Source organism: Charadrius vociferus, unplaced genomic scaffold, assembly GCF_000708025.1.
Source record: "Charadrius vociferus isolate BGI_N301 unplaced genomic scaffold, ASM70802v2 scaffold611, whole genome shotgun sequence".
NCBI lineage: Eukaryota > Metazoa > Chordata > Aves > Charadriiformes > Charadriidae > Charadrius > Charadrius vociferus.
The window spans coordinates 944980-970474 of NW_009646844.1; the positions used below are offsets into that span (position 1 = coordinate 944980).

Genomic DNA, 25495 nt, shown 5'->3' on the forward strand with positions numbered 1-25495 from the left:
TGAGGAATTCCTTCAGAAGTGAAAATTATTTCCAAGTACTATTTTTCACCCATCCAGTGACTCCAACACAGACACAGAGCTGTTGACATGTTTCTTTTAAAAACCACAAAACAGGGAAGGCCTGTAGCTTCAAGTTTTGAATTTGCCATTGCTAAATTTAAACCCGTTGGCCTTCTTACAGATTATTACATAAACCCAACTGCTTATCCCCTGCACGATAGTTACTTTTGACCTAACTAGGCTTAAAGCACATTTCTTGGCCCCACTTTCTGCTGCCAGCCTGAAAGGAAGCAAATACCCAAGAAGAGAGGATTAGAAGAGATACAGGAATACTTGAGAACAGAGAATAGCAGGCTACAGATTTGCTGCTTCTCTGTACCGTATTATTGTTTCGGTTTATTCTGAGATGGGTGAATCAGGAGAGGGACATTCGGTCACACAAGAGCACAGGCTCTATCCGCAAGCCGCCTTCATAACAACTGCAGTGCTGCTGAGCACTGTTACAGATAGGTTTAAAGAAAGCTCCCACTTGCCTGCATGTTCTTCCCACAACTCAGAAGAGGCACTAGACAGAGAAGCAAAGGCTCACAGCACCCCAGATTTATTTACAACCGACGACAGACAGGCAGAGCAGTAGGCAATAGAAAATGAAAAACAAGGATAAACTCCTTTCCACAAAATGGTAACTATCCTCTCATGAACAGGCGAGGCGATAACTGAGGGAAAACAAAGAGGGGAATTTCAGAAATTCAGGTGATTTCTTTTTTCCTCTCTACACAGCTATTTTGGTGGCCCAAAGATGAACAGATCTGATACTCTCTATGTAGCCCTGACATAGACATAGGAGACCCTGTAGCTGCTTCTACATTCTCTCTTTCCCCCAGTATCAAAAGAATCAGTCACAGTCAGAATCCATCCACGGTTAGTTTAGGTTTATGTGCACTCCAATGCACTAACGTATTTTGACACAAACTGATATTTTGTGGAATCACATTTTTTTCCTTTACATTCATCTGTTAAACATGCCTCCTGTAGTCAGGGAAGTATTACATTACAATACACTTGCAACCAGTGTAGCGGAGAAGGGAGCATCACTGACCAAAGTCCATTAATTTATTTTACCTGCAGATTTATTGTAAAACCTGTGAAGCATTGAACAAATATGTTCACTAGATAGGCGCAACATCAGGATCTCAATATTCCTTGAGCCAGGCCAAGCCAAAACTAAAACACACGCAAATCCTAAGAAACTGGTGATAAACTCAGTTGTGGTGCAGTAGCTTAATTAAGCCCTTGTAAAAAGACATGTTTGGGGTTGATTTTTTTTTTGTTTCATTTGTTTGTTTTGTTTTCACTCTCCCATGTGCATTATAGATGCATTGCAGGAAGTACAGAACTGAGTAGATTGCGGTATGCCAAGACATAATGCCAGTGGGGAGCAGAAACACCTGACCAAAGTTATCAAAGGACAAAAATCCACAATCCTTGTTGGTCAAAAAACCAGCTGCTCCCTGAAAACAGGTACCTGTGTACTGGCGTCTGGCAAAGCTATCTCAAATCACCGCTCAGCAAATCTCTAGTGCACACGCCTGGCAGTGCTGAAATGACTTGACCTCTCATTTTTACTTCTGTCCAACATTATGCAATCTTTTTGCTACTGCAGTAATGAGGGCAGCTCCCTTCCCACTTCCATCTTCAGAAAGCATGAAAGTCACATCACACTGAGGTGCCAGTTCCTTCACTGTTTCCCGCAGGACCCTAGAAAAACTGAAAAGAAAGGGAGAGAAGAACAGAAAGTTTTAGCAGCTGTTTTCTGGTCTGAGATCTTTATATATTTATCTATTAGCAAGGAACCATAACCTCAGCCAACATCTTCCACTGGTTCTCCACAGCATCCCTTTCTGTTTGTTTTTCCTCCTGTTCATGAAAGAGACAAGTTTCTGTACACAATCAGATTTCAATTTCTATTTCTCCACTTTAATTTTGTTCAGCATGATGCCAGACATCCCCCACTTGCCTTTAGAGATCATGCAGGAGGCTCTCTTCTCTCAGCTCAAAAGCTAATGCATCTGCTTCTAGGCCTTGCTTACAAGATATTGACCTAACTCCAAAAACTCAACACAGCATTCCATCTGGGACACCCAGATATTGCAGAAATCCCCCAAAACAGTGGAACATGAATATTAGAAGAGTAAGTTCACTCAACACACCAGAAAAAAAGAGCCTCCCAATAGTAACTGGACTTGACTTTGCAATTTTTTATCCATTGGCTAGGCAAGGGAAATGACAGGATGCAGAGAAATACGTTAGATCTCCATCCCCTCTCTCATTTTTTTATCATCTTGGCAGAAACCTGGTACAGCTAGGTATGTTTTCACAGTGGAAATGAGCAAACAGCAAAGGGAAGCGGTACCAAGGTACTCACTGTGGATGGAGCTTGTACAAAGTCCCATCTACTCCGACAGTGATTTGCAAGTGCTCCACACCTCGGTCTTCTCTCTTCTTCTCTACAATAGCCGCGAGTCCTGCCCCGCAGAGCTGGGCAGCTCTTTTCGAAACAGCTCCACACACCTCTTTCACAATGATGCTGTCGTCACACGTGCTGTCCAGGCCAAGCTGCTGCAGAATTCGCCGGACTTGGAGGAGAGCGAGCCGGTCGCTGCGCAGAGGGAAAGACATGCCGCAGCAAGGCATTAGGGGAAGCTTCGTCAGGCATGCAAATGAAAGTCTTACAGCTGAGACTCTGACATGATTCAAAGGAAACGGGACCACTTCTCCAACTCCAACACTCTCCAATTGTTTTCAGGCAGATTCCAGTCTGAATTCAGACTAATAAGTTGCTCCTGGCGTGCCTTTTGCTATATTAGACTGTATTTCCAGAAGGCACAAACAGTAGTTAATTACCTAACTCCCAAATTCATGAGGGAGCCAAGCCAGATCAGCCACCTGACTGTGTTATTTTTGATCTCAAGGCTGAGACACTACCTTCCAAGGTTTTCAACAGCAGAAAGGGTTCCAAATAGTCTGGAAGACCTTCACAATCACGCACAGATATGTAGGTAAGCACATATTCATGGAGTATTCACATATCACTGACTTTTTATTTTTTAAATAAGCACTATTTTAAGTCCTACAATAAACACTCCAAGTATAATCACGCTTGACGGTTAAGGCATCCAAGATAATGCAGCTGTGTGGACAGGCAATGGTAATTCATATAATTACACAATAATTCTGGAACTTCCCCAGTTCCTCGGTTTTGGCTTTTATTCTGGGGATGGGAGAGCAGGGAGAAGGGAGTGCGCAAATAAGAAAACTGTAATTGACTTCATGAAGGAAAGGGCTCCACACACTTATAGAAATTATTTTCTAGAGGTCCCAAAAGACCTTAAGGATTAAACCACATAAGTCTAACAACTTTACCTCTCAATCTGAGACAGGAATTTTGTTTCAAATATGCCTCTTTTCCTGAGTGATTCTGAAATCTGTCCTCTGAACAGCAGTCCTTGTTTGGTCAGGTCGATCAAAATTTGCCTCACTATTTCACCTAGGTACATTCCACTGGTCATTTTTTCATACCTGTTATGTTATAAAAGAAAAAAAAAAGTGCTTTTAAAGAGATGACATGTTAGCTATATTTAACATGTGTGGTATGTACACACCCTATCGACTCTTAAAAAAGCAATAAAAGCTTGCAGAGCAATAGGCATTGAACTCCATCTTTCAACCATCAAAAATCTGTTGTTGCAGTGATTTCAAGTGCAAACATTAATTACCACATATTTACCTATGTTAAAAGGTAACAGAACCAGAAAAAAACCTTGCAATATTAAACAGAACATGGTGTTAAAGCCAGAGTCCACATTGAAGCGAAACATTTCCCTGTCCCACCCCATGCATTCACCAGTGAGTCATATGTAATCAATGCTGTCTTTACCAAACAAAGAATGGTCAAGTTCAGTTTATCCTCTTGCATGGGTTGTATTTTACCTTTGAAAAACCACTCCAAGAGGATGAACACAGCAGGGCCTACATTTTGCAGTGAAATCTTAAGCACTGCACTGTTTGGTAACTGCCCTAAGGTGAAAACAGTGCTGTGGTAACAGTGCTGTGTTTTCTTTGTCCGGATATCTGCGTTACTTATCATGCAACAAATGAAATGTAGTATTAAAATTTCCTTTCCGATTATTCATTGATTAAGCATAATTTAAAAAGCAGCCAGTGTGTTTTGAAGACTGACTTCATCAGGTTTTTAGCATCAGGATCATCACATTTACCTCTGTTTCCCTGGGTTTAGTGAGCCTTCATCTACTTCTTTATCATATTTTGTTCTGATGTTGTCAATGCAGCCATTGTCACCAAATCCTCCCCATTCTGTATTAATGCACATTTTTCCTTCGTTCCCTTCCACTATTTCTATATTTTTCATATCCTCCATGTAGCACACATTGCTGCCCGTTCCTAGAAGGAAAGAAATGACAAGGCTTCAGCCAGAAAAGTGAAGTAGCAGCTGAAACACATAGAAGATTATTGCAGCGATCATCTTAAAAGTTCTCTACTCCATATCCCAAATTTCAAAGATCTCTCCGTATCTTACAGAAGTAAATGCCAAGAGTGTTGCAATTTATCACAACAGAATGTTACCAAGGAAAATGGGTCCTCTGCAGAATGTTACCAAGGAAAATGGGTCCTGCATAGAAAACTCCCAGCACAGAGGAATGACGACTCTCTGTTACAGGTCAGAAATGGCTTTGGCAGTTGTTGGCAAGCACTGATCAGTCATTGGTGCTAGCCTGGTTGCGATGCACCACAAATCATCTTGCAATGACAGCGTGCTCCTAAAAGCAAACGCTGCCAAGAGTCTAGCAGCCAGTCAAGCTGCAACCAAGTCTGAAATGACTTGGCGAACAGGGCCTTATCACTTGCAACATGGGTTACATTAACTAATGTAAGGACCAGTTCTCCAAACTGAGATAGCTCGTGCACTTAGCCAGCCAGAAGAGTCTAGTTTCCAACTGGGGCTTCAGATCTTACATGCTTAAATGTATTTCTGGCTGAAAACTTGGAGGGACCTACTGGGTGAATCATCTAGAAAGCCCAAAACATATTCATTCAGATTTTAAAAAATATTTTCTTGTTCCAATGCCTATGACCTGGTTACACAGTAAATATCAATACACTTGTCAAAACAAGGATTCATGCTCTATCTGCTGTTCTCATATTCTTTTACCATGTATAAACTTGTCAGGCACCAGAGATATGATCAAAATTCCAACGGATGCAGGATCCTATCTGCTACAGGTGTTATTATGTTACTTGTAGAATACCATGCAAATCTGCCAAGAACTCCAAGGGACTAGTAAAACCACATATCAAACTCAAATAAAAGATGATGTTTTACAAATTGCAAAATAAGTTGTGAAGCCTAGTACCTGCATACACGCTTTCTTCTTATAGTGGTCACTGTAATAGCACTGTACCTGCAATAAGGCCAATCTCGCAGTTTGGATCCTCATATCCGCACGTCATCATTGTCCCAACGGTGTCATTCACCACTGCTACAATGTCCAAGTCAAACTCCTAAAACACAAGTCACAATCAGTAGTGGGGTCCCGGAGGAAGAGGGAGGGTGCATTAAATACACCAAAAAGATCAGAAAAGAATAGCTCACATTTCTTCTCCTGATGGCCTCTCTCAGCATATCAACAACATCTTCCCCCTCACAGTCTGTTGCCTTGAAACCTTTTGTCCATCCCACAAGCGTTCCCTGAAACAGAAGGGAAAGAAAATCATAAGTGAAGATAGAGAGAAGACTGTACATTCCAAGCATCAGTCTTTTCTCGTCTCAAACTCCCCCCCGCTGCATTTTTTTTTTAAATAAGGTATTTCCCTGGAAAGGTTACTGTGAGTGTCTCGTGCCGAGTGTGTGCACATGTATCTTTGTTACTCAATTGCTGATGGTAGTGACTCCAGGTTTACTCAGCTATTTACCAAGACACTGCCAACTCAGTGCCTTCTAACACTCTCATTTGGAAAACCTTCTCACCTCCTGTGCACATAGCCATTGCATTATCTGTAGGGGAAAGACTGTAAAAAATACTTTTGCTGTAAATAATTAAACACCCAACAAACACTAATGAATATCTACTGGTTAATTTTTGGCTCATTTACTGAAGGACACTTGGTATGATCCCACTACTCCGGGCAACACTACTTACTTTCTTTTTGGACAGCGGCCTGGCGTGACAGAATTAAATTTCAAGGTTAGATGAAGTAACTAACCTTCTGCTTGGTAACTGTCTCTGGACTGTGTGTCCCAATGACAAAAAAAAGAGGGCAACTGGGAGAAAAATCTGCTCCTACAAAAACCCCTCACGTTCGAGCAACAGTAAAAGACCATACACACAGGGCGACATACTATGGGACTCTGACACAGATGCGTCTCACTCAGTTTGCCACCACTGCTGTGGAATTTGTTTCCTCATCATTTGTCAAGACCTAAATACTGGGTTGCAGGTTTGGAAGGCATATTGAGTGGTCTCCCCACAAATAGGCAAGTCCTATTGCTGAACTCTCAATTGTGATCTGAAAATTGAGACAGAGCAGACTAGGTTCTAGACTTAGAAGCGATTGTGAAACCCACCAGGACATAAAAACATTTACTAAAATAGCAGTCTCTCATTTCCTCAATATCCTACATATTTGACTAAAATTAAGCAGCACAACGTCCTCCGCCTCTCTTTGGAAATGCATCAAAATAACTGAGAATTATTTCTTCCTGAATTTGATTTTTTTGTTCTATTTTTTTGCTTACATCAGACCTGGAAAGATGAAGATATGATATTTGTCAAAAAGCAAACCTTTCCAAGCTGAACAAGCAAGCTCATTTCTGCCCACTGACACTCAACAAAAAGAAACTAATGTAGTGCAGAAGTTATACAGTCACAGTTGTGCAACACTGCTAGGAAAACACCCTGGGATTGTAGTAGGAGGAGGCATCTGTTATCTCTTGCTACTGAAGAGTTAAGACAGCATAAGAGATTCCTGGGCTATTAAAAGTTTGTAGTCATTTCGTTATCATAAGGGCTTCATCTTTATAGAATAAAAGCAAGTAGCATCCATCTCTTGAGATACAAGAGGTGAAAGTTCTACCTCCCATATGCATATGATGATAACTTTCTCATGAAACACAACGAATTTGCACAGTAGAATAATAAAATCCCCATAAAACAGGTGAAATATTCTCTCCAAAGACTAATTTGCATGCATATATATATATTTATTTTCAACCCTGTGAAGCCCTACTTGCAAGAAAACATTTAGAATAGCTTTTTGCTTGCAATCTCCAAACCAACAAGTCACCCTCACCCAAATTATGTCATTTACCAAGCAGATGCACAGCTGCCATTTCACCCATTGTGTGCTGCAGTTCTCACCTTGTCAATGCTGGCTTGCCTGCACGGGAAGGAGAAGGTGAAGCCCAGAGGCAGTCGAGCACCTTTAATCCCCATATATTCCAGGAAGTCTGCTATGCACTGGACAATATGGTCAAAGAGCTGGAAGGAAAGAAAAAGCATGTAAGTCTCACAGTAATCCCATGCAGTGGGCCTTGGCTGGATCAGCTAAACATTCATTAGAGGTTACCTCTTCCCCCGTCCCTTGCATGATCTCCAAAGGAATGGCAAAGATTTTGTTATACATTTGCACTGATCTTCTTCTCCCGCTTCTGATTTTGACCAGCAGAACCCTGAAATTTGTCCCACCAAGATCAAGGGCAAGGAACTTTCCTTTCTCTGTAAGAGAAGAAAGGTATTTCCTTTTGGTGCTTCTCATAGCACGTTTGCCAGTCAGAATGGCGTACTCTGCCACACATCCCCAAGAAACTTCATCAGTGCCAATGACAGCACACTGCTCCCTATGGCATTTACCCCATCAGTCTGCTAGCATGGGGCTGAAGGACCAGCCAGATTACAACATAGGAAGCCCCGGTTGGCCAACATAAATCACCCTGGCATTTGCCAGAATAATTGGCATATTCCCCCTGGGAAAAGAGACAAGCAACTTTCCTGAGCCACCTCCAGGTGACCAGGAAATGACTTCACCTGTTCCATCTGGTGTCCCGCAGACATATGTGGGTAACATCTTCACTGTGGCACTGGCTTGTGTCTCTCGCTTTAGCCCATATTCCAGCTCGGTCCTCATTTTGTTCTTAACTTCTCTGAGGGTCTCCAGGGACAGCAGAAATGGTGCAAGAGCAGCATCAATTTGCTTGCGCTGAGCAGCCAGCCTGTATGCCACCGCTGTGACCATGGCAGCCCCCTTCCCACTGCCGCTCACAGAGAGGAGGAACCGAACATCACAGTTTGGGACCAGCCTTCTCACCACCTTGTGCAGACGTTTGGCATACCTACAGGAACAAAGAGTTTCTTTAGACTCTCACAGGCATTTCACGCATGGTTTGCTTCACATACACTTCCAATACATGCACACATCTAACACCACAAATGCTGAAGCAAAGTCAAGAGGAGCACAAGGTCAGAAATTGGTCCAGGATATGGGTACAATGATCCTGATTTTTGGCTATTCTCCAGAACCTGTACACTTACAGGAACATGAGGATACCTCTAAACAAGTGCCAGTGCCAAGGGAGAGGGACACTGGGGAAAAGCCAGGCAACAGCGGAGAGTCACAGTCGCAAAAAGAAGGTGAGAGTCTCCATCTTGAATCAGACTTCCATCCAGTTTGGGAGAAACGTTTGGCAAAGTTTCCACAGTTTGGGAAAGCATAAGTTCAAAAACAGGGGGAGGGGAGGGGGGTAAGAAAGAAAGAAAAGGAAAAAACCCACAGTGAACTGCAAGTGCCCTAGAGTCACTTGCGGAATAAATTGCTCTTCCCTTGACACCAGTATCCCATGTGTCATGTTGTTCCCACCCCACCCCAAGTTCTAAAGCTCCTGAGACAGCTTTGCAATAACTAAGCCAGTCTGATCCTCCATACTCCACCAGATCTCACCCCAGCCCTGCAGGAAAACCAGTAGTTCTCTGAAAAGCCACACTGATATGCAGATGGAGACTCTCTGCAACACCAATATGTAGCCAGCAATTACCAAATCCTCTTTAGTTACTTACTGGGGGTGGGTTTTATAGAGCCCCCCATCAATCCCAACAGTGGTTCGCATCCTTAACAGTTTTTTATTCTCTCTCAGACGGGTCAGTATGGCTGCTAAGGCGGCAGCACAGAGGTTGGCCGAGCGGAAGGAAACGATGGTGCAGACATGCTGAACAGCGATGCAGTCCTCTTCAGAGGGAAACAGGTTCAGTTCTGTAAGGATCTCTTTTGTGTTGCTCAGACCTTCCTTATATCTACCCCAAAACAAAAGAACACATCATCTAATGCAAGGATATTAAGGCAATAAGTAAATCAATATCTGCATGCTGGCTCAAAAAGAAATGAGAGAAGACCGGGGCACAACCTATCAGGCAGCATTGTAATTGGTTCCCATAAACCAGTAACATCTTCCCCACGCTATTCCCTAAAGTACCCAGGGGAGAGACCAGACTTTTAAGAGGCTGCTTCCTGGGGTTCGGTTTTTCATGAGACATACCAATTAGCTAGCCAAGAAGAGAACAGGATGAAATATTTAGCCCACAGATGAAGAGCACAAGAATAGACAGATGTACAGCTTCACTCAATACAATAAAGAAAATTATTCCTGGAGCAACAATGAGGACCAGGATTCCCCTACAAAACACCAGAATCTGCGAGTTTTCCATGTAGTCATCCATTAGCTGATCCAGAGTCTGTACTACATCTCCACAGCCCCAGTATTCCCACACCACAGAAGCTGAAAACGGCAACAATCATCCCATGTACTCAAGTCTCCAAAGAGATTATTTAAACAACCTGCATCTGTGATGGTTAACAATACTTTTGCTACTGTGGTACTTTGCTAAAAACTTTATCTTCCACCAATTCCTACTTAGAGAAAGACAAACTTCTCTCCTAGGCAAAAGCAAAATCAAGTTGAACAGTTCAGGACTCTTCCCACTAGTCACAGATTATAATTACATTTTCATTATCATTGCTGTGCCCGTGAAAGACTAACAGCCACTCTCAAACATCATATTGCAGGCTCTTACTTTTCCATTGCAGACACATGTTTCATTTCAATCTTGCCCTTAGTGAGCAGAGCTGTTGACACTTTCCCATTGAAGAGTAGACCTTCCTTTGTCATTTTTAGTAGAATGAGTCTTACAAGTTCCCCCAAATACAGGCTGCTGATCATCTTCTCAAACCTAGAATGAGGCACAGGAAGGAGTACAGATATTCACCAGCTAGCCAGAGCTATGAAAAGTTTGAGTATGAGCACCTCATGTTCTTATGCAGGTTGGTCACATTTAAGCATGTACAAACAGGGTTTGGGAGCTAAGTTGTAGATGGTATGTCATCCTGAGGTCCTGGGACCCAGCAACAGCCCCTCAAGATAAGTGAGTGATTAAAGAGAATTTTCAAAAGACTTGAGATCAGCTCAGCCAGTAGAAACAGTTTTGATGAACTAGGCTTTAAATATGCCCTTTGTTTACTTTCCTCCTCTGTTTAGCCCTCCACAGCATCATACCAGAGCAACCACCTATTTTTAACAACACATCAGCAACGGCAGCATCAATCCCTTGGCCTGTGAGGCAGGGAGATGTGAAAGGTACCCACCCTTCCCAGAAGGGAAAGGTCTGGGTAGGACAGCACCAGGATCAAGCCAATTCAGATTCACTTAACCCGATATCTGTTCCAAAGGGGGTCCTGGCATATACTGGAAACACACTCAGAGAACTCAGACTGCCGAGGCAAATCAGCCAGGGAACCACTTACAATTGTTTTCCAGGATTGAGAGATCCCAGATCGAGCTCCCGATCAAACTCCGTGCGGAGGTCATCCAAAGCACCGTCATCTCCAAAGGCACCCCACTCTGTGTTAATGCACATCCTCCCTTCATCACCTTCTACCAGATCGATGTGCCTCATTTCCTCCATGTAGCATGCGTTGGTGCCAGTCCCTGTGCGTGTTGGAGACAGTGCAAATAAAGTACCTGTTTGTTCCAGGATTGTTTTTTGTTTAAGTCCACACATTTGGGAATAAATCAATATATTGTCTTTGGAAAAAAACATAAATACATAACCCTGTGGTACAGGACGCTAATATCAAGCCACCCACACTTGTTAAATAATCATTTCACAGTGAGTGAAAAGATTCTGGAAATTAGGCTTGACTTGTTTAAAAACTTTTTTTTTTTTTTCAAATGTACTTCTATGTGCCTTTAAAAAGCCACCATAGTACAGGAAGCGGAGACGTGGAAAGCGTAGCATAACCTAACTACCAGACGTGAGAGGAATCCAGCTTTCTCTGGACTGACAGACAGTAATTTTCTATACAGTCAGCAGAAAAGTTTAGTATGCTGGTCACAACTGAACCCAGACAAAATGGGGACTGTGGTATTTGATGGCAATGTGATCAGCATAAAAACAGCTGCTTTACAGAAAGCAGCCAGGCTTGAAAATCTGACCATTGTTTTTTCCATTTTCTTCCTGCTCTTTCCTGTACTGGGACACTGCCTTCTACTCCAGATTTGTTAGGATTAAACAAAGGGAAATAAACCTTCTTAGTGAACAGAAGAAATTACCAATTATGAGTCCAACTTCACAGCGTGGGTCATCATATCCGCAGGTCATCATGGTTCCCACAGTGTCATTGACCAGTGCCAAAACATCAACGTCTATGTCCTAATAGCATAAAGATGTGTGATTAACAGGAAAAAAAAGCTTAGAAAGACTCCTGTGTGTTAAAGCAACAGCATGCAGACATATTCCCCAGGTCATACTTTGAAGGCCTGGTTCAAGAAAGCTCTTCAGTTGAAAGACACACTACTTCCTTCTATAACACTATCCCCACAACCTTGTAAATTAACAAACATCTCTTCAGTCTCAATTTATTGGTCAGCCAGGATCTTTGCTTGCAGGAATTGTTTTTCCCCAATCCACCCTCATTTGCCAGAAAAGCAACATGTTACTGGTTTGAATTTTGCGATATGCTAGCACCTCTGTATCTGTCCTTATGGGTTGCATGATAGGATAATGTCCTACTGCCTGAGCAGATCCCACCAAACAGGACAGAAAATATACATACATAAACACAGCTGTTCAACACAAGGCTGTGCACCAATGTCACACTCAAGTTAAAAAGCCTTTCCATCAAAGCTGTGCAGTTTTCCTTTCACACTGAGGTAACTTGATAGAGTAAAATCAAAGTTATCAAAGGATTCTTGTAACTCAGATGCCAACACTAGCAGGGGGCCAGGCTTCACCCAGGAAGTCTCAGATCCTTTGTTCCTGCTAAGTACAGCAAGACTGATGCAGAGAAAGAAGTGAACCAAAATCAAGGCTGGATTTTTACCATCTGGGAAAACACAAGAATTTCCTCTTTGCTGCAAAGATGTCAAGATATGGAAAGATGCTTTGTATTTCTTAGATGATGTTACCGATAGCACCAAACATGAAAGGTATACACTAGTTCAAAGGCAGATTTAACCACATCTTACTGCTGACCTTAAAAATTACAATCAACCAATCTGTTCCACAGATTGAAGCGGATGGGCAAGCACTGGCAGCGTTAGGAGTGCCAATCTGAGATGATTGCTTCCCTCTCCCAACCTTCAAGCCACAAACAAGGCTACAAAACACAGGGTGTCCACATCTTACCAAGCAGGTTCACAACAGGCTCCCTTTAGCTCAGACAGACAGTGGGGCCATACTGGTTCACTGTCACAGCCAGCCTGTTTCTTTAATCAGTGTGCAGTTGCCATCACTGTTAGAGTGACCTGGGGCAGCCTGAGTTGCAGCTGCATGTCCCCTTCCGTGGCTTCAGCTCCAAGAGAGACAGATCTACTAGATATACAGCCATGTTGGACATTTGTTACTGGCTATCCTTGAAGGATATCCAACAACTCCCAAACAACCCACACACTGAGAGCTGATCTCCCAGGAGGACAATCTGGGGCCACTCAGGTTCACCTCCTGCAGGTACGAAACTTGCCTTATGCTTCTGGAGGGCCTTGCGCAGAGAGCTGACCACATCTGTGTCCTGAACTCCTCGGACCTTGAAGTGTTTTGTCCAGGCAAGAAGAACACCCTGCAAAGTAACAGTCCAGTGACCCAAAAGCTCCAGCAAAACATGGCACACAAGCCTGCCACAAAGACAGCCAAGACCAAAGCCCACTATGTCTCTCCACATGTTAAAACGTGGGCCAAAATAAGTCACAGCAGAACATCTCACCTTGGGGTGCCTCTCAGTACAAACAGAACTAAACAGGTACAGCAATAAAGTCCCAATCCTGCAAATGCTTCTCCCTATGCTTTGTTTAAACCATGTGTGGCTTTACTGATGCTCACCACAAACTGACATCATTAAGCACAAAGTGTTTGCAGAACTGGGACCCAAAGCACAGATCCCTAGAAATAAAAAAGAGGCTAGAAAAAAAGGCCCCAAATTAATTGCAACCAGCCCTTCATTTCCGCATGTGGCCTCTCAAACAGCTCAGGTCTTTCCTATTTAGAATCAACTGTAAAAAAGAAACTGAATGAAAGTGATTGAGAAAGAAACACACTTCAGGACACAAAAGTATGTCTTTTACAGTCTAACAGTCTTCATACAAGGGCACATGGTTACTGTAGAATACCTAAAGAATAGCTTTAGCTTAAAGATCATGTTGCCTTGAGATCGGAAATGAGTGTTTGAACGGTAGTCAAGTTTAGTTAAATGTTAATGGTCATCCACGCCGTCTGCAGAGAGCTAGGTAAACATGACCCCACAAAAAGGCCACAGGGTAGCACTCCGATGCAACAGCTTCTCTGGGTTCTGCAAGGAGCCAGGCTTGCCAATAATATTTCTTTTTGTGTCTTACCTCTTCCAGTTTGGTCTGTTTGCATGGAAAAGAAAATGTAAAGCCAAGAGGTAACTTCTTATGCTTCAAGCTTTTGGTCTCCATGAAGTCTAACAGACAGTCAGCAATGTAATCAAAGAGCTGGACGAGAAAGGAGAGAACAGTCAGGCTGCGTCCAGGAGATATGCACACAAGCACAGCACCACCGCAGAAGACCCTGCATGCCTTACCTCGGTTCCGTTCCCCTGTATGACCTCCTTGGGTGTGGGGTAAAACTTGCTCTCCAGCTGGCTGCTCTGCTTCCCGTCATCACACACCTTCACCTGGTGGGCACGAAACTGGGAGCCACCCAGGTCAACAGCAAGGAAGTCACCCTTCTCTGCAATACAAGTGGGTAACCATTAGCGGAGGTGGCTGAGAAGCATGGCCCAGATGCCATGCTGAAGGCCACAGCCCAGGCGCCCTGCCCACCACGGCCACAGGCTCTCCTCCCCCATAATGGCAGGTCTTTATCTTAAGGGCCTGGGCGCATCACCAGGAAGGCTGAGAGCTGGCAACCCTAAGCAAGGGTACCAGGTCCATCCTGGTGGCAGCTAATTTCATTTTTGTTTAGCAGTCTGGTGTTGCCCACCCTGCTCCTTCCGCAGCAGCATGCTTTCAAGCTGCAGAGGGAGAAGCTTCTCAGGAAGAGGGGCCCAAAGCAACTGCAAGGCCAACCAGAGCACACAGGGGCTGCAAAACCATACACCTGAAATGCGGAGAAGTGGGAGTTCGAGAGCATTACCTACATCAGGTAGGATGCAGGCTGCAGGATTTGCAGCCACATGTTAAGACCGGGCCCTACTGCAGAAGTCAACTTCCAAGTGGGACAAGACTAATTTGCCACCCAAAGTCAACCAACACAATCATTTCCAAATGCCTTCAGTTGTTTCTGTAAAAGTACCATTTTCTTTCTCAGTTGGCAGCACTCTTAGCTCAAACACGTTCTTCTGTAGCAGGAGACCTCAGATGGAAGGACAGTTTGGCCCCACTGCTACAATAAAACAATTATCTATCCCACGCACAGCGGAAGGCCCTTCCCAAAAGGAAAATGCAGCAGTATGTGCACAGCCTTGCCTGATCTTTGTTTCAGAGTTCAAATACCCGACTAAATTTTATCAAATCTGGCCCTGAAAGGAAAGGAAGCAGGAAATTCTACCTGTAATACCATGGTCAGATAGCACAAAGGTGAAGGGGCAATTTGGATTACTCAGTAAACTGTGACATTAGTCAGACCATTAATGCCTAAATGATTAAAAACTGATGATGCTCCATATGGGTCATTTCAGGTAGCAACACTGAGGGCACTGAAAAATCTGAAAGTTCGCTGCTATTGCAATGGGGAAATCCAGCCAAGTTTGAGGTGTTTAAACCTGCTGGAAGTTTTCTCTGGAAACACAATAACCAATAAGGATTTCGCAAGAGAGCAAAAATAGAAAAATCTATGTGATACTTTAAATAGGCAGTGTGTCAATAAGACATAGCCCAGCTTGACCCTGCAGCACGTCCTTGACACAGCGGAGAGGTCACGCAGGCCAGGACAGCATTGTCCAAAGTTGGCCTTGAGGAACATGAAGTCTTGCAACAGTGATGACACTACACGCAACTTTCCAAGTCTCCTGACCTCAGGGGCTCCCTGTTATTTCAGGACAGGGTCAGCGCCATGTGAGACCTCAGGACCAGTGACAGTCACTTAGATACCAAGCGTTAAGTTAATATTTCTTTTTCTTTGATGAAGGTTGTAGCAGAAGGAAGAGTGCCCAGTTCCAGCCAGGCAGTTTGAGGGGATTGTACATAATTTCTCTCAGACATCCTTCATTTCATGGGACTAGCCTCCAAATGTTCCCTTTATGCCATTAAAGCTGGGTTTTCTCATTTAATTGTAGGAAAATTACCTTCAGAAGAAATAAAGTCCTGTGGAAATGAAGTACAAAGCAAACATTTCTCTTAAGTTTTCTGCACAGCTGCTATACACAGAGTCCTGGCCTAGGTCAGACACAGAGTGACAAATTCAGACTTGGTTAAACCTGGGAAAAACATAACTTTCTGTCAGCCTGCACTGCCAGGAGCCAACTGAACCAGGAGAGTTATTTTGGAGGTGCATACTTCTCCCTACAAGACAGGCTTTGAGATCCTACCTCACCTCACATCCTCCTAGAAGACACCACTGCACTTTCTCCCTCTCTGTTTAAGTCTCAGGGGCAACTGGAAACAAGGATGGAGCTGCAGAAGCAGAGCAGGCTGTGTCCTGGTAGACCCCATCCAGAAGCAGATTTTCCCAATGCAGAAGGCAAAGAAAAGCAGGAAGGGATCACTTTTGGTGGCAACAGAGAAAGCAGTGCAGAGTTTGCTGTTGGAAACCGAGAGGGGATCACAGTCCCAAGAACGCAATGTTGCTGCCACTTTGCAATCTGAGGAGCTTCACTGCAGCATCCTGCATTCCCTGCAGGCTCCATGAACGCCAGGGCCACAGCATTGCCCACACCCGCAGCACACTGCACTGCAGGGACTGAGCTGTAGAGGCTGCCCTTGCTGTGTCCAGCCACAGCTCCTGCAGCAAGGCCTGTGCTAGGTAGTTTTCTGTACTCAAAAAAACTACTGTATTCTGAGCACTTACTAGGTCCTTTCCTCAAACAAGCAGCACTAGGTCAAAACCCACCCGGTGCAGGGAAAAAAAGACCTCTGCCAACACTCCCCCAAGCTGTTGTCTCCTCAAAACACAGCTGTTTTCTCAACGTGAGATAAGCAGTAGTAACCCGAAGCCCGTGTCTTTGCTGTGCTGCCCCTGAGTGCTGGCAGCAACCCATCATTTTCCTAAACCAGCACTGCTGTAATGGAGCAGGGGGAACTCACCTGAGCCATCAGGAAGCGAGCGCACGAATGACGGCAGCATTTTTACTGTTGCCGTGGGGTTCGTGTCTTTCCCCAGGCCCTTCACCATCTCGGCCTGGAAGCGAGCCATCACGTCCAGCAAGACATCGTCAGAGAGACGCATGTGATACAGGTACCTGTCAACCTGGAAAGATGAAAGGTGTTACTCGGGAGGCATGCAGGCTCCTCAGTGCTCAGCACCTGTCTGGATGAGCACTGCTTTCACACTACAGAAGGGCCCTCCTATCTGTACTGGGGAGGTTTCCTTTATCTCCGCAAGCAGAGAAAGCGCAGGAACTTCCCAGGCACTTGCACTAGTTTTCTAACCATCATGGATGCAGTTTGGCATGAAGGATCTGAAAATCCTGAACTCCGATTCCAGCAGCACCCTGCATTATGCCAAACAAGAATTACTATGCTCATTCCTACCCATTTAATGGACATGACGCTAAACAGATCCCAAGGAGACAAAAGAATTCCTTTCACATATACAACAAACTGAAGGTGAGCACACCACCTATGCAAACCCCACCGCTCTGATTCTACAAGTTCATTTCATTTTTGACCTCAGCACCTAAATTCCCATGATCGTCAGTGCAAGCAAGCTCCAGGACACCATCAGAACATGTACTCTTATCAAAACTGTGTTTTGAAAGTGTTTAATGCAGCCTTGGTGAATTACTGTCAAAACAGCTATCTTTTCTGATGGCTCAGTAACTTGCCAATTAGCCACCTTTTCTGATGGCTCAGTAACTTGCCAACATACATAAGCCTATGAGACTTGTTTGAGACCCTGACAAGCTGTTTTAACATCATCTCTCCTTCTATACATGTAATGAACTAGAACTGCAAAGTACCTCAACCTGGTGAGAATTTTACTTCTCTGAGTCAGGACCATAAAATGCCATCAGTACCCAAGCGTGTCAGCCACAACCTGAAAACATCTATTCAGCTACTGCTTCACTCCACAGACAATTAAATTTGTTGGCATGCCAGGCTGGAGCTCAAAGCCTTTTTCTCACTGCAGCTCTGCCCTCCATTCTCTTGTGATTCTAGGATTACAACTAAAACACATTTTTGGGTGCAATCAATATCCTTTCTTACAGGTCTGTAACCATAACTATAATAATTCTGTGCTACAAACAGCAGGGTGTCCCCTGTAGGGTAATTCCTCTTAACATTCTACTCCCCATGACATGAGATTCAGGGCCAGGGAGAGAGGTGGGACAGCTTCCAATGCAGCCAGTACAGACACTCAGCTCTCGCACCATGGGCTACATTATTACACTGCTTTATCTGTTCAGAGCATTTAATCAGTCCCATTTACATAGGGAGGTCTGGAGGGTTGGCAGAACATGAACAAAAGTCCCACCAGCACCAAGGCAGGATTTAAAAAGTACCATGGTTTAAACAGAGGAGAACACAGGTTGTAGATATATTGGCCTCATCCGCAATTTGGACTGGCCACCTATATTAATGAGGCACAAACTAATTACCTACTCACAGTCCCATTTTCAACCAATGGTCAGCAGTGACCCACCTGAAAGAATCTGGACCCTGAAAGTAACTCCAGCACTTACCTAACAGCAAAACACACACACAGAGTGGAGAAAGTCTTAAACTCCAAGATGCAATTGGCAAGGAGCAGCAGCTGCCTTTGGATACAGCTGTGCCTTGAAAAGGCCATTATTTAGATGTTTCTTTGTAGCCCTTGTTTGCACAAGCACTTGATTTCCTCCAGGCCTTTGTTGAGGCCCCATCATTGTGCAGGATCCACCACCTCAGCCCAAGCACCAGCACTGCTTTTTTGGGCATACCGAAAGGAAAAAAACAAACAAACAAACAAACAAACAAAACCCAATGACTGGAGACATACAGCACTCACACACTCTCACACAGACCCAAATAACCTTGTGACAGAAGTCCCTAGGGGAAAAAAAAAAAAACCCAAACTGAACAGTAATAAAATGGACCATGTCTGTTTGCAGAGAACACGCGCTAGCTCCCTGATCCCCACAGAAACTGCGTTCCCCACCCTGTTTACCTACAACCAGCGGAGGAGACAGTCGTCTCCGAGGAACTAGATAAGGCAGAACCCAGGAAAGCCTGCTGACTCTCTAGCCTGATTTACAACCAGAGCAAGGGCCTGCTCACATACCATTTGCTTGTAAACACAGGAATGGCCAGGCCACACAACACCCAAACCCTGTGTTGCTGCCTCCCTCCCACCGCACAAGGACAGTCCTCGTTTTCAAGTGTCTTGCCTCAATTATGGGAAGATCACCATCTTCACGGCAGGGAGGCTCTTGTTCTTGGGACCAGAGAGCAAATAAGCCTGGGGAGTGAGGGGTGGGAAGGCATTCCTTCTTTCTAATTGGGGAGAAATCAACTCTGCTCCATACAGCCTACCCTGGGCTTCTTAAAAGAGAACTCCAAAGAGCATGTGGTTTCTTGCCTTCAGGCAGGGTGAGTTTGCACCTAGTAGAAAGATAAAATTTTTTAAATGGCATTGCCGGAATCCCTCTGCCCTCTTCTCTCCACTTTTTTTCCTTGCTTCAGGGAAGTCCTCCCTCAACTACTGGATGTTTCTCTGAAGAGACCACTCCACCCAAGCACTGCTCCACAAGGTTTCCCCCTTTCTTAGTAAAAAGTAAGAAGAAATAGCGCTGTCTAGATGTCTTCCCTGATACAAGGGAAGGGTATTGGGGCCCCCTTCTGATCATATTAAACCCTGGGGATAAAAAGGGCTATTACTGAGAGAGAGAGTCACAGACATGTGACTGTTGAAACAGCAGGACCTCTCTTGGAATGCTTCTTTTCAAGGCAGACTTAGTGGAAGAAGCTCCCCTAAGAACGAGCCACTCTATGTTTAAGCAAGGGCACAGAGAAGAGAACCCAGTGTTGCTCACTTTGCTGATGAGCTCAGCGGTGCAGGCGGATCTACCCACCAGGACCTTGGATCTCCCGCACTGCCACGCGTCTGCAGACAGCCCCGCCTCCAGCTGGCTGGAAAACAAGAGGACAGAGCCCGGCAGCAATGGCCACCAGAAAGCCCTCAATGGAGATGCCAGGAGAACAGAGGACTCACGGGGGACATGTCTAGAAACTAGAGGACCTCTGACCCAAGAAGCTTACAGGTCCCACGTGGTTTTATGACAGTGCACCAAAAACCCATTGCAGCATTGGCCATGAAAGTAGATTAGGGAAGAGCAACCATTAGACAGTTCACTCCCAGTACTGATGGCTTCAGATCTGGGCTATCTTGAGCTTTTCTGACTGTAATAAAAGGTCACATCTGTAAAAATCAGAGCAATCAGCCAGGTTTGGACAACCAGAGAGGAGGCACAGGCACTTCTCCCACACCAACACTAGCTGGAACTGTCTCTTCAGTCCCAGAAGACCTGGCCCAAAGACCCCCAGAGTTTTCCCTACCCATGCTATAATGTGAGTGACTCTGATTCTTACTCAGCTTTAGAAATCCTATCCTTCACGCTATATTTGCAAAGTGATTCAGCAAGAGATCCTTTCTGCTCTCTAGACTACACCACGCCATGCCAGATAAAGTTTAAGCACCACTTTTCCTTACTGAAGATCATTTGCTCCATTACTGGAAGAAAACTTATAACTGTGCAGGGAAAAGCACTAACCAGACCTATTTTCAAACTTGTGAGATAGTTTAGGGTCCAAATACTTCTTACCCTATTTGGGTGTATGGCTTTAGTAGATAACACCATTATCTAGTCTGCATTACGTACTGCAGACCCCACAGCATCCGAGTAACATAGTTCTCAAAATAGGAATCAGCTAATGCTGCATCTTACCTTTTTTATTTGATCCTCTTTTAGCTTTGTGAAATGGAAAGCTAGCAAGTGGACGGCAAACATTTTCTTGAAGCGGATGGATGAGTCAGTAGTGACAGAGCTGCTGTGAGTAACTCCAAAGCGACAGGTCTTTATTCGCGAAGCTGGAGCTAGAGAAACTTCAGCTGAGGCATTTCCCCCAGGGTGAGATAGTGGAGTTCCTGGGAAATTGAGTCCAGAAATAAATCCATCCAGTGTGATCGGTTCAATGATTAAACTTCTGTCTCTTTGTATCACCCCCCCACATCAACCCAAAGTCCCTCCCTCCCCAGCTACACACTTCATTGTGCCAGAGCAGACACCTGGAGAGCTGCCAAGCTGAAGGGGAGAAAAATCGATTTTGTTACTGCCCCACTTGGGAATTGTTACCACTTCGCAAGGTAGTTGCTACGCAGCCTGCCCTGCTTTGCCCCGCTTCGTTCCCCGGGGGCTGACAAGCTCCCACCAGCACAGCGCACAACGCAGTGCTGCAGGGAACCTGGAAAGTCAGAGAGGTTTTTAGGAGGTTTCTTCCCTCTGCTCAGCGCTCCCACTTGCGAGACAAGCTCTTCTGCATGAATTAACTCCGCTCTAGTTCCACACAGTGCACCCTTATCTGCGGCTTTTTTCCAATTAAGCTTCAGCCGTGTAAAAGAGCGAAGAGACACGCAGACCCCTGCCCCCCACTGAAATACCTCTTGCACAATTCCCAGCAGAGAGGTTTTGTACAGATCATTCTCCCTTCACCCCTCCTGAAGACAAAGTTTCAGACCAATGCAGATCCTCAGTATTGCAAAACCTGGGGAGGGGACAGATTTACCTGGCAGCCAACAGGGTTGCTATCAGACTGCCTTACTTGATAAATGCCTTTAAGTGGGAGCAGAGAGTGCCTACAGTAAGAGCGGCTTCCTTACGCTATCAGGGTTGAATTTGACACAGCCTTCAACTATTAATCTCAAAAGTTCATTCTGAATACACAAGTGTTTCCAGGATTTTGTCACTGTATCAAGTGATACTGACTACTGAAACATCATCCAAAGGACACTATTGTGGAATGTAGACACAAAGGACACAAACAAGAAAAGGGGGGTTGGAGCGGGAGGCATTTTCATGTGGTAATTAGAGGGTCACTCTCAAGCTACACCTACACTGGGTGTGTTTCCCCCCAGTTACTGTTCAGTATTTCAGCTGGAACTAAGTACACTTACTGCAGTGGCAGACAGTTCCCACCCAAAATTTTGCAGAACAATATTACAATTAAAAATTATTTTTATGTATTAGAAAAACAGCCTCGAGCAAGGGGGAGAAGAGAGAGATGGGGGGGGGTAACATGAGGAGGAACTTCTTTACTTTGAGGGTAGTGGAGCACTGGCACAGGCTGCCCAGAGAGGTTGTGGAGTCTCCCACTTTGGAGACATGCAAAACCCACCTGGACGCCATCCTGTCCAACCTGCTCTAGGTGACCCTGCTCTGGCGGGGGGGTTGGACTAGATGATCTCCAGAGGTCCCTTCCAACCCTGACTATTCTGTGATTCTGTGGCCAGAACTAGAAAATTGTCTACACAGATCCAGAGCAGGGCAGAAGCAGCCAGTTAGCAGAAAAGGATCTCAGGCTATATAAATTCATAGCCTAAAGTGGACCCAACAATCTCAAGTAAAAAAAGTACCACCATGCTGGGCTGTACCAACAGGAGTATAATCCACAGACACACAAAACAACACAACTCTATACTCGGCACCAGTCTCAGGAAGAGGACTCTGCCCAGTCCTGGCAGCTACAGCACATCAAGAAGGCATGGATCAGAAGGAGACAGCTCTGCTGAGCATTAGGAGCAGTCACAGGTTATGTTTTTTCAGCCTTTGATCACGAGGAAAGACTGAAAGAGCTGAGAGAGGGCAAGGGAACTCCCTCTGCAGAGACAAATTATACAGAACCTCTTGTTAGGAAAGGTTCAGGTCTTTTTCTTTTCCGTTTTTTTTTTTTTTTTTCCTCCTGCCTTGCATCAGGGATGAGCTCTGGACACTGGGAGATCCCGCCAGCTCTATTTATTTTCCACTATTCTAGAACAAAAGTAAAGCAGACAGAGTGGCTGAACAGTCCATAAATAGGGCTTGTTCTAAAATTAGGCCTTTGATCTTCAAGAGAAAGGCAGAAAAGAAAGAAGAAAAAAGCCATGCTACCAGCCAGAAAGCACGGTTCACTTCTCCTGTATTCATCTTTTAATAACTGCTGGCTCGTTAAGTCAGACACTGACTCCCAGAGGGACTGTCTCTTTCCTCATTGTTTACCCATGCCATCCGAGTCACAACCCCTCTGGCCAGCAAAATTGAAAACATCACCTTTCAAGCTCCATCCCACTTTGATCCAGAGCTCATTGTGTCTGTAATACACTAGATTTATTTTTCATTCTCTCTTTTCTTTCTTTCTCTAACGGATGCCACTGGAAAAGGGTCTCAAAGATCTAAACGTTACTAAACTGGCAGCAAGCTCTGTTAAATACCTGACATGTCAGCATCACTGCACAACTTGTTCGCTCATCCCTGGTGCATCCTAGCTTCAGGCAGGCTGTTGTGCAAGAAAAGACAAGACATTATCTCACTTCCACGCAGACAGCAGGTTTAACGCACTAAGGGCCTAATACCCAAATATGTTACAGTCATTTTGTATGTATTCTGGCCAGTACAGGGGAAACCATCCAGGACCAAGTGAACAGATCAGCTCTAATCGCATGCAGCTTGGAGGCTTGAGGCAATGTTGTTTTTTCCCTTTGTTAGAGCTCCACCCCGTAAAAGTTAGTCACAAACCCTCCATTTCCCCTTTGCAAGGGCCAACAAGACTTCAAAGTTGTAATACCCCTCTCTCTACTTTCTCCTCCTGCAGTTCTTCCTCCAAACCCTGTCTCAAGGCACAATGGAGAATCCTGAAGGGGCTGGTGTTCACGTAGCCCATCTGTGTCCCACAGCCTTGCAGTCAGAGGCCTGCAGAGAAAAGGAGCTCACACCTACAACGGGGAAAATCAGATAAATGTCTGAGTACCTCAGCTAAACACGCACCAGTTACCTCCAGAAAGAGGTACCCTATTAATAAGCATTTTATTCCTGTAGAAACACATCTATCTTTTGTGAGGTATCAGAGGCAGTGGCGACACTGGTTGCTGAGTTTGGCACCCAGGTTAACAAGGAGACAGTGGACAAGGCTACAGTTGAGTCATCAGGAGAAAACCTTCTTCGTTATAGCTTATGCTTCCAAGACCAACCCTTAGAACATGTTTCCCCCCCCCAGTAGCAGCAGGTTTGTTCCCCATTATATTCCCACAAGTCCATCGAAACTCAGAACAGAAAGGGGTCCCCGCATTCATCCTGGATATGCCCCTCCTAGGGCAACATCAGGCTGCAAAATAAGGCAAAACACCTGAGAGGACTCACTGGAAAATCCACTCCAAGGACAGACACTATTTAGAAGAGGTGGAGACAGCACAGAAGAAAAAGAGCACATTGGCTTAAGAAAAAGAAGGGATTTCCCAAGTAGTGCTGTTACAATCAGCATTTTACATTTGAAGTATAACAAATCAAGACAAAAAATTAAATTGTGAAATCAAGAAACTTCCAAACATCTGTAACTTGAATGTCTGAAATGAACCTGGAAATCTGAACACCTGAAATAAACAGTTTTGCAAATGGGATTCCCAGATCAAGTGAACAATGTTGTTGATATTGTTCAAAAAGAAAAAGTTTCGACACAGCCCCATGAAGAAGAGCAAGAGGCCACCCAATCCTCCCCCAGGGGCTTGCTTGCACAGGGCACGTTACAAATGTGCAGCTGGCATAGCTGTGCACCACACCAGTCCGGATTGTACCACATGGGACCAATTTGGCAGCCGTTCTAATGGGAGTCAATGACAGCCACGCCATTAGCTCCGAAGAAAAGAAAACTTTCATAAAAAGTCAGCCTGGGAACGCCTGAATAAACTTCAGAGCTCTTAAAACAGTTACTATGGAGTCACTATGGAAACAAGCAATGAGTTAAGCCAAGTGCTAATCTCAGCAAAATACAAAAAAGAATGCTTATAGTCATTTAGCTTCCTTATTGCAAGGCTTGCTGCTCAAACACAAGGCTGGCTTATACCCTAAAAAAAAAAGCCTCTCTTTCCTTGCTCAAAAATATACGCTAGTATGCAACTTAGCATACAATTAAAGGACAAATTTATCAAAACAGACTAGAAGAAAGTACAATAGCAATGTGGGTCTCCTGCAACCCAACTCCACATGCACTGAGGGAGAGAAAACAGAGGAGTCATCCTTACACAAGTGTGGTTTTAAACAGTGGTTTGCAGATTCAGCAAGGAGTTTGTAGTCCAAGAGGTAAGTGGGCAAATGCATGCTGTCAAACCCGTCTGCAGACTTGAGCAACAACTTCCCTTTGAGTCTGTCAAGTGCAAAGGACACAAGGCGGCAACTGATACCACTCAATCACGGGATCCACATCACACAAGCTATTTGAATAGTGTCAAATGGAATTTGTAAGGGTTAATTGCAAGCTTGCATTCTGTGCAAGTCATGTCGCTGTGAAGCAGAGGCCGTCAGGACTCTGGGAAAGCAAAGCAGAATTACTCATCCACAAAGCAAAAAATTCAGGACATTCACATGGCCATCGCTGCACATACGTAGCTGCTTGGTTCTTCTTGGGGGAGGAAAGCAAGATGGGGCTTTACAGGGGAAGGACCTAAAACTTTCCCTCCCCACCAGTCTGGTACTGAAATCAGCAGGAGATCATGTGGACTAGAAACATTTAGGCACTGCTTGCTTTTTAGTAAAT

At 44.6% G+C, this 25495-nt stretch overlaps 1 protein-coding gene across 1 annotated transcript; it reads right to left on the reverse strand.

The window, feature by feature from the left end:
* Positions 1-1117: 1117 nt before the first annotated feature.
* On the reverse strand, positions 1118-20724 carry HKDC1 (hexokinase domain containing 1). Its single transcript, XM_009893837.1, has 18 exons — positions 20662-20724; positions 16823-16985; positions 14161-14309; positions 13952-14071; positions 13084-13179; positions 11675-11774; positions 10867-11050; positions 10140-10295; positions 9129-9362; positions 8103-8407; positions 7645-7793; positions 7437-7556; positions 5672-5767; positions 5481-5580; positions 4278-4461; positions 3424-3579; positions 2426-2659; positions 1118-1767 (listed from the first exon to the last, which is right to left on the reverse strand). The coding sequence occupies exons 1-18, from the start codon at positions 20722-20724 to the stop codon at positions 1623-1625; spliced, it is 2754 nt and encodes a 917-aa protein (XP_009892139.1). The 3' UTR covers positions 1118-1622.
* Positions 20725-25495: the final 4771 nt, after the last annotated feature.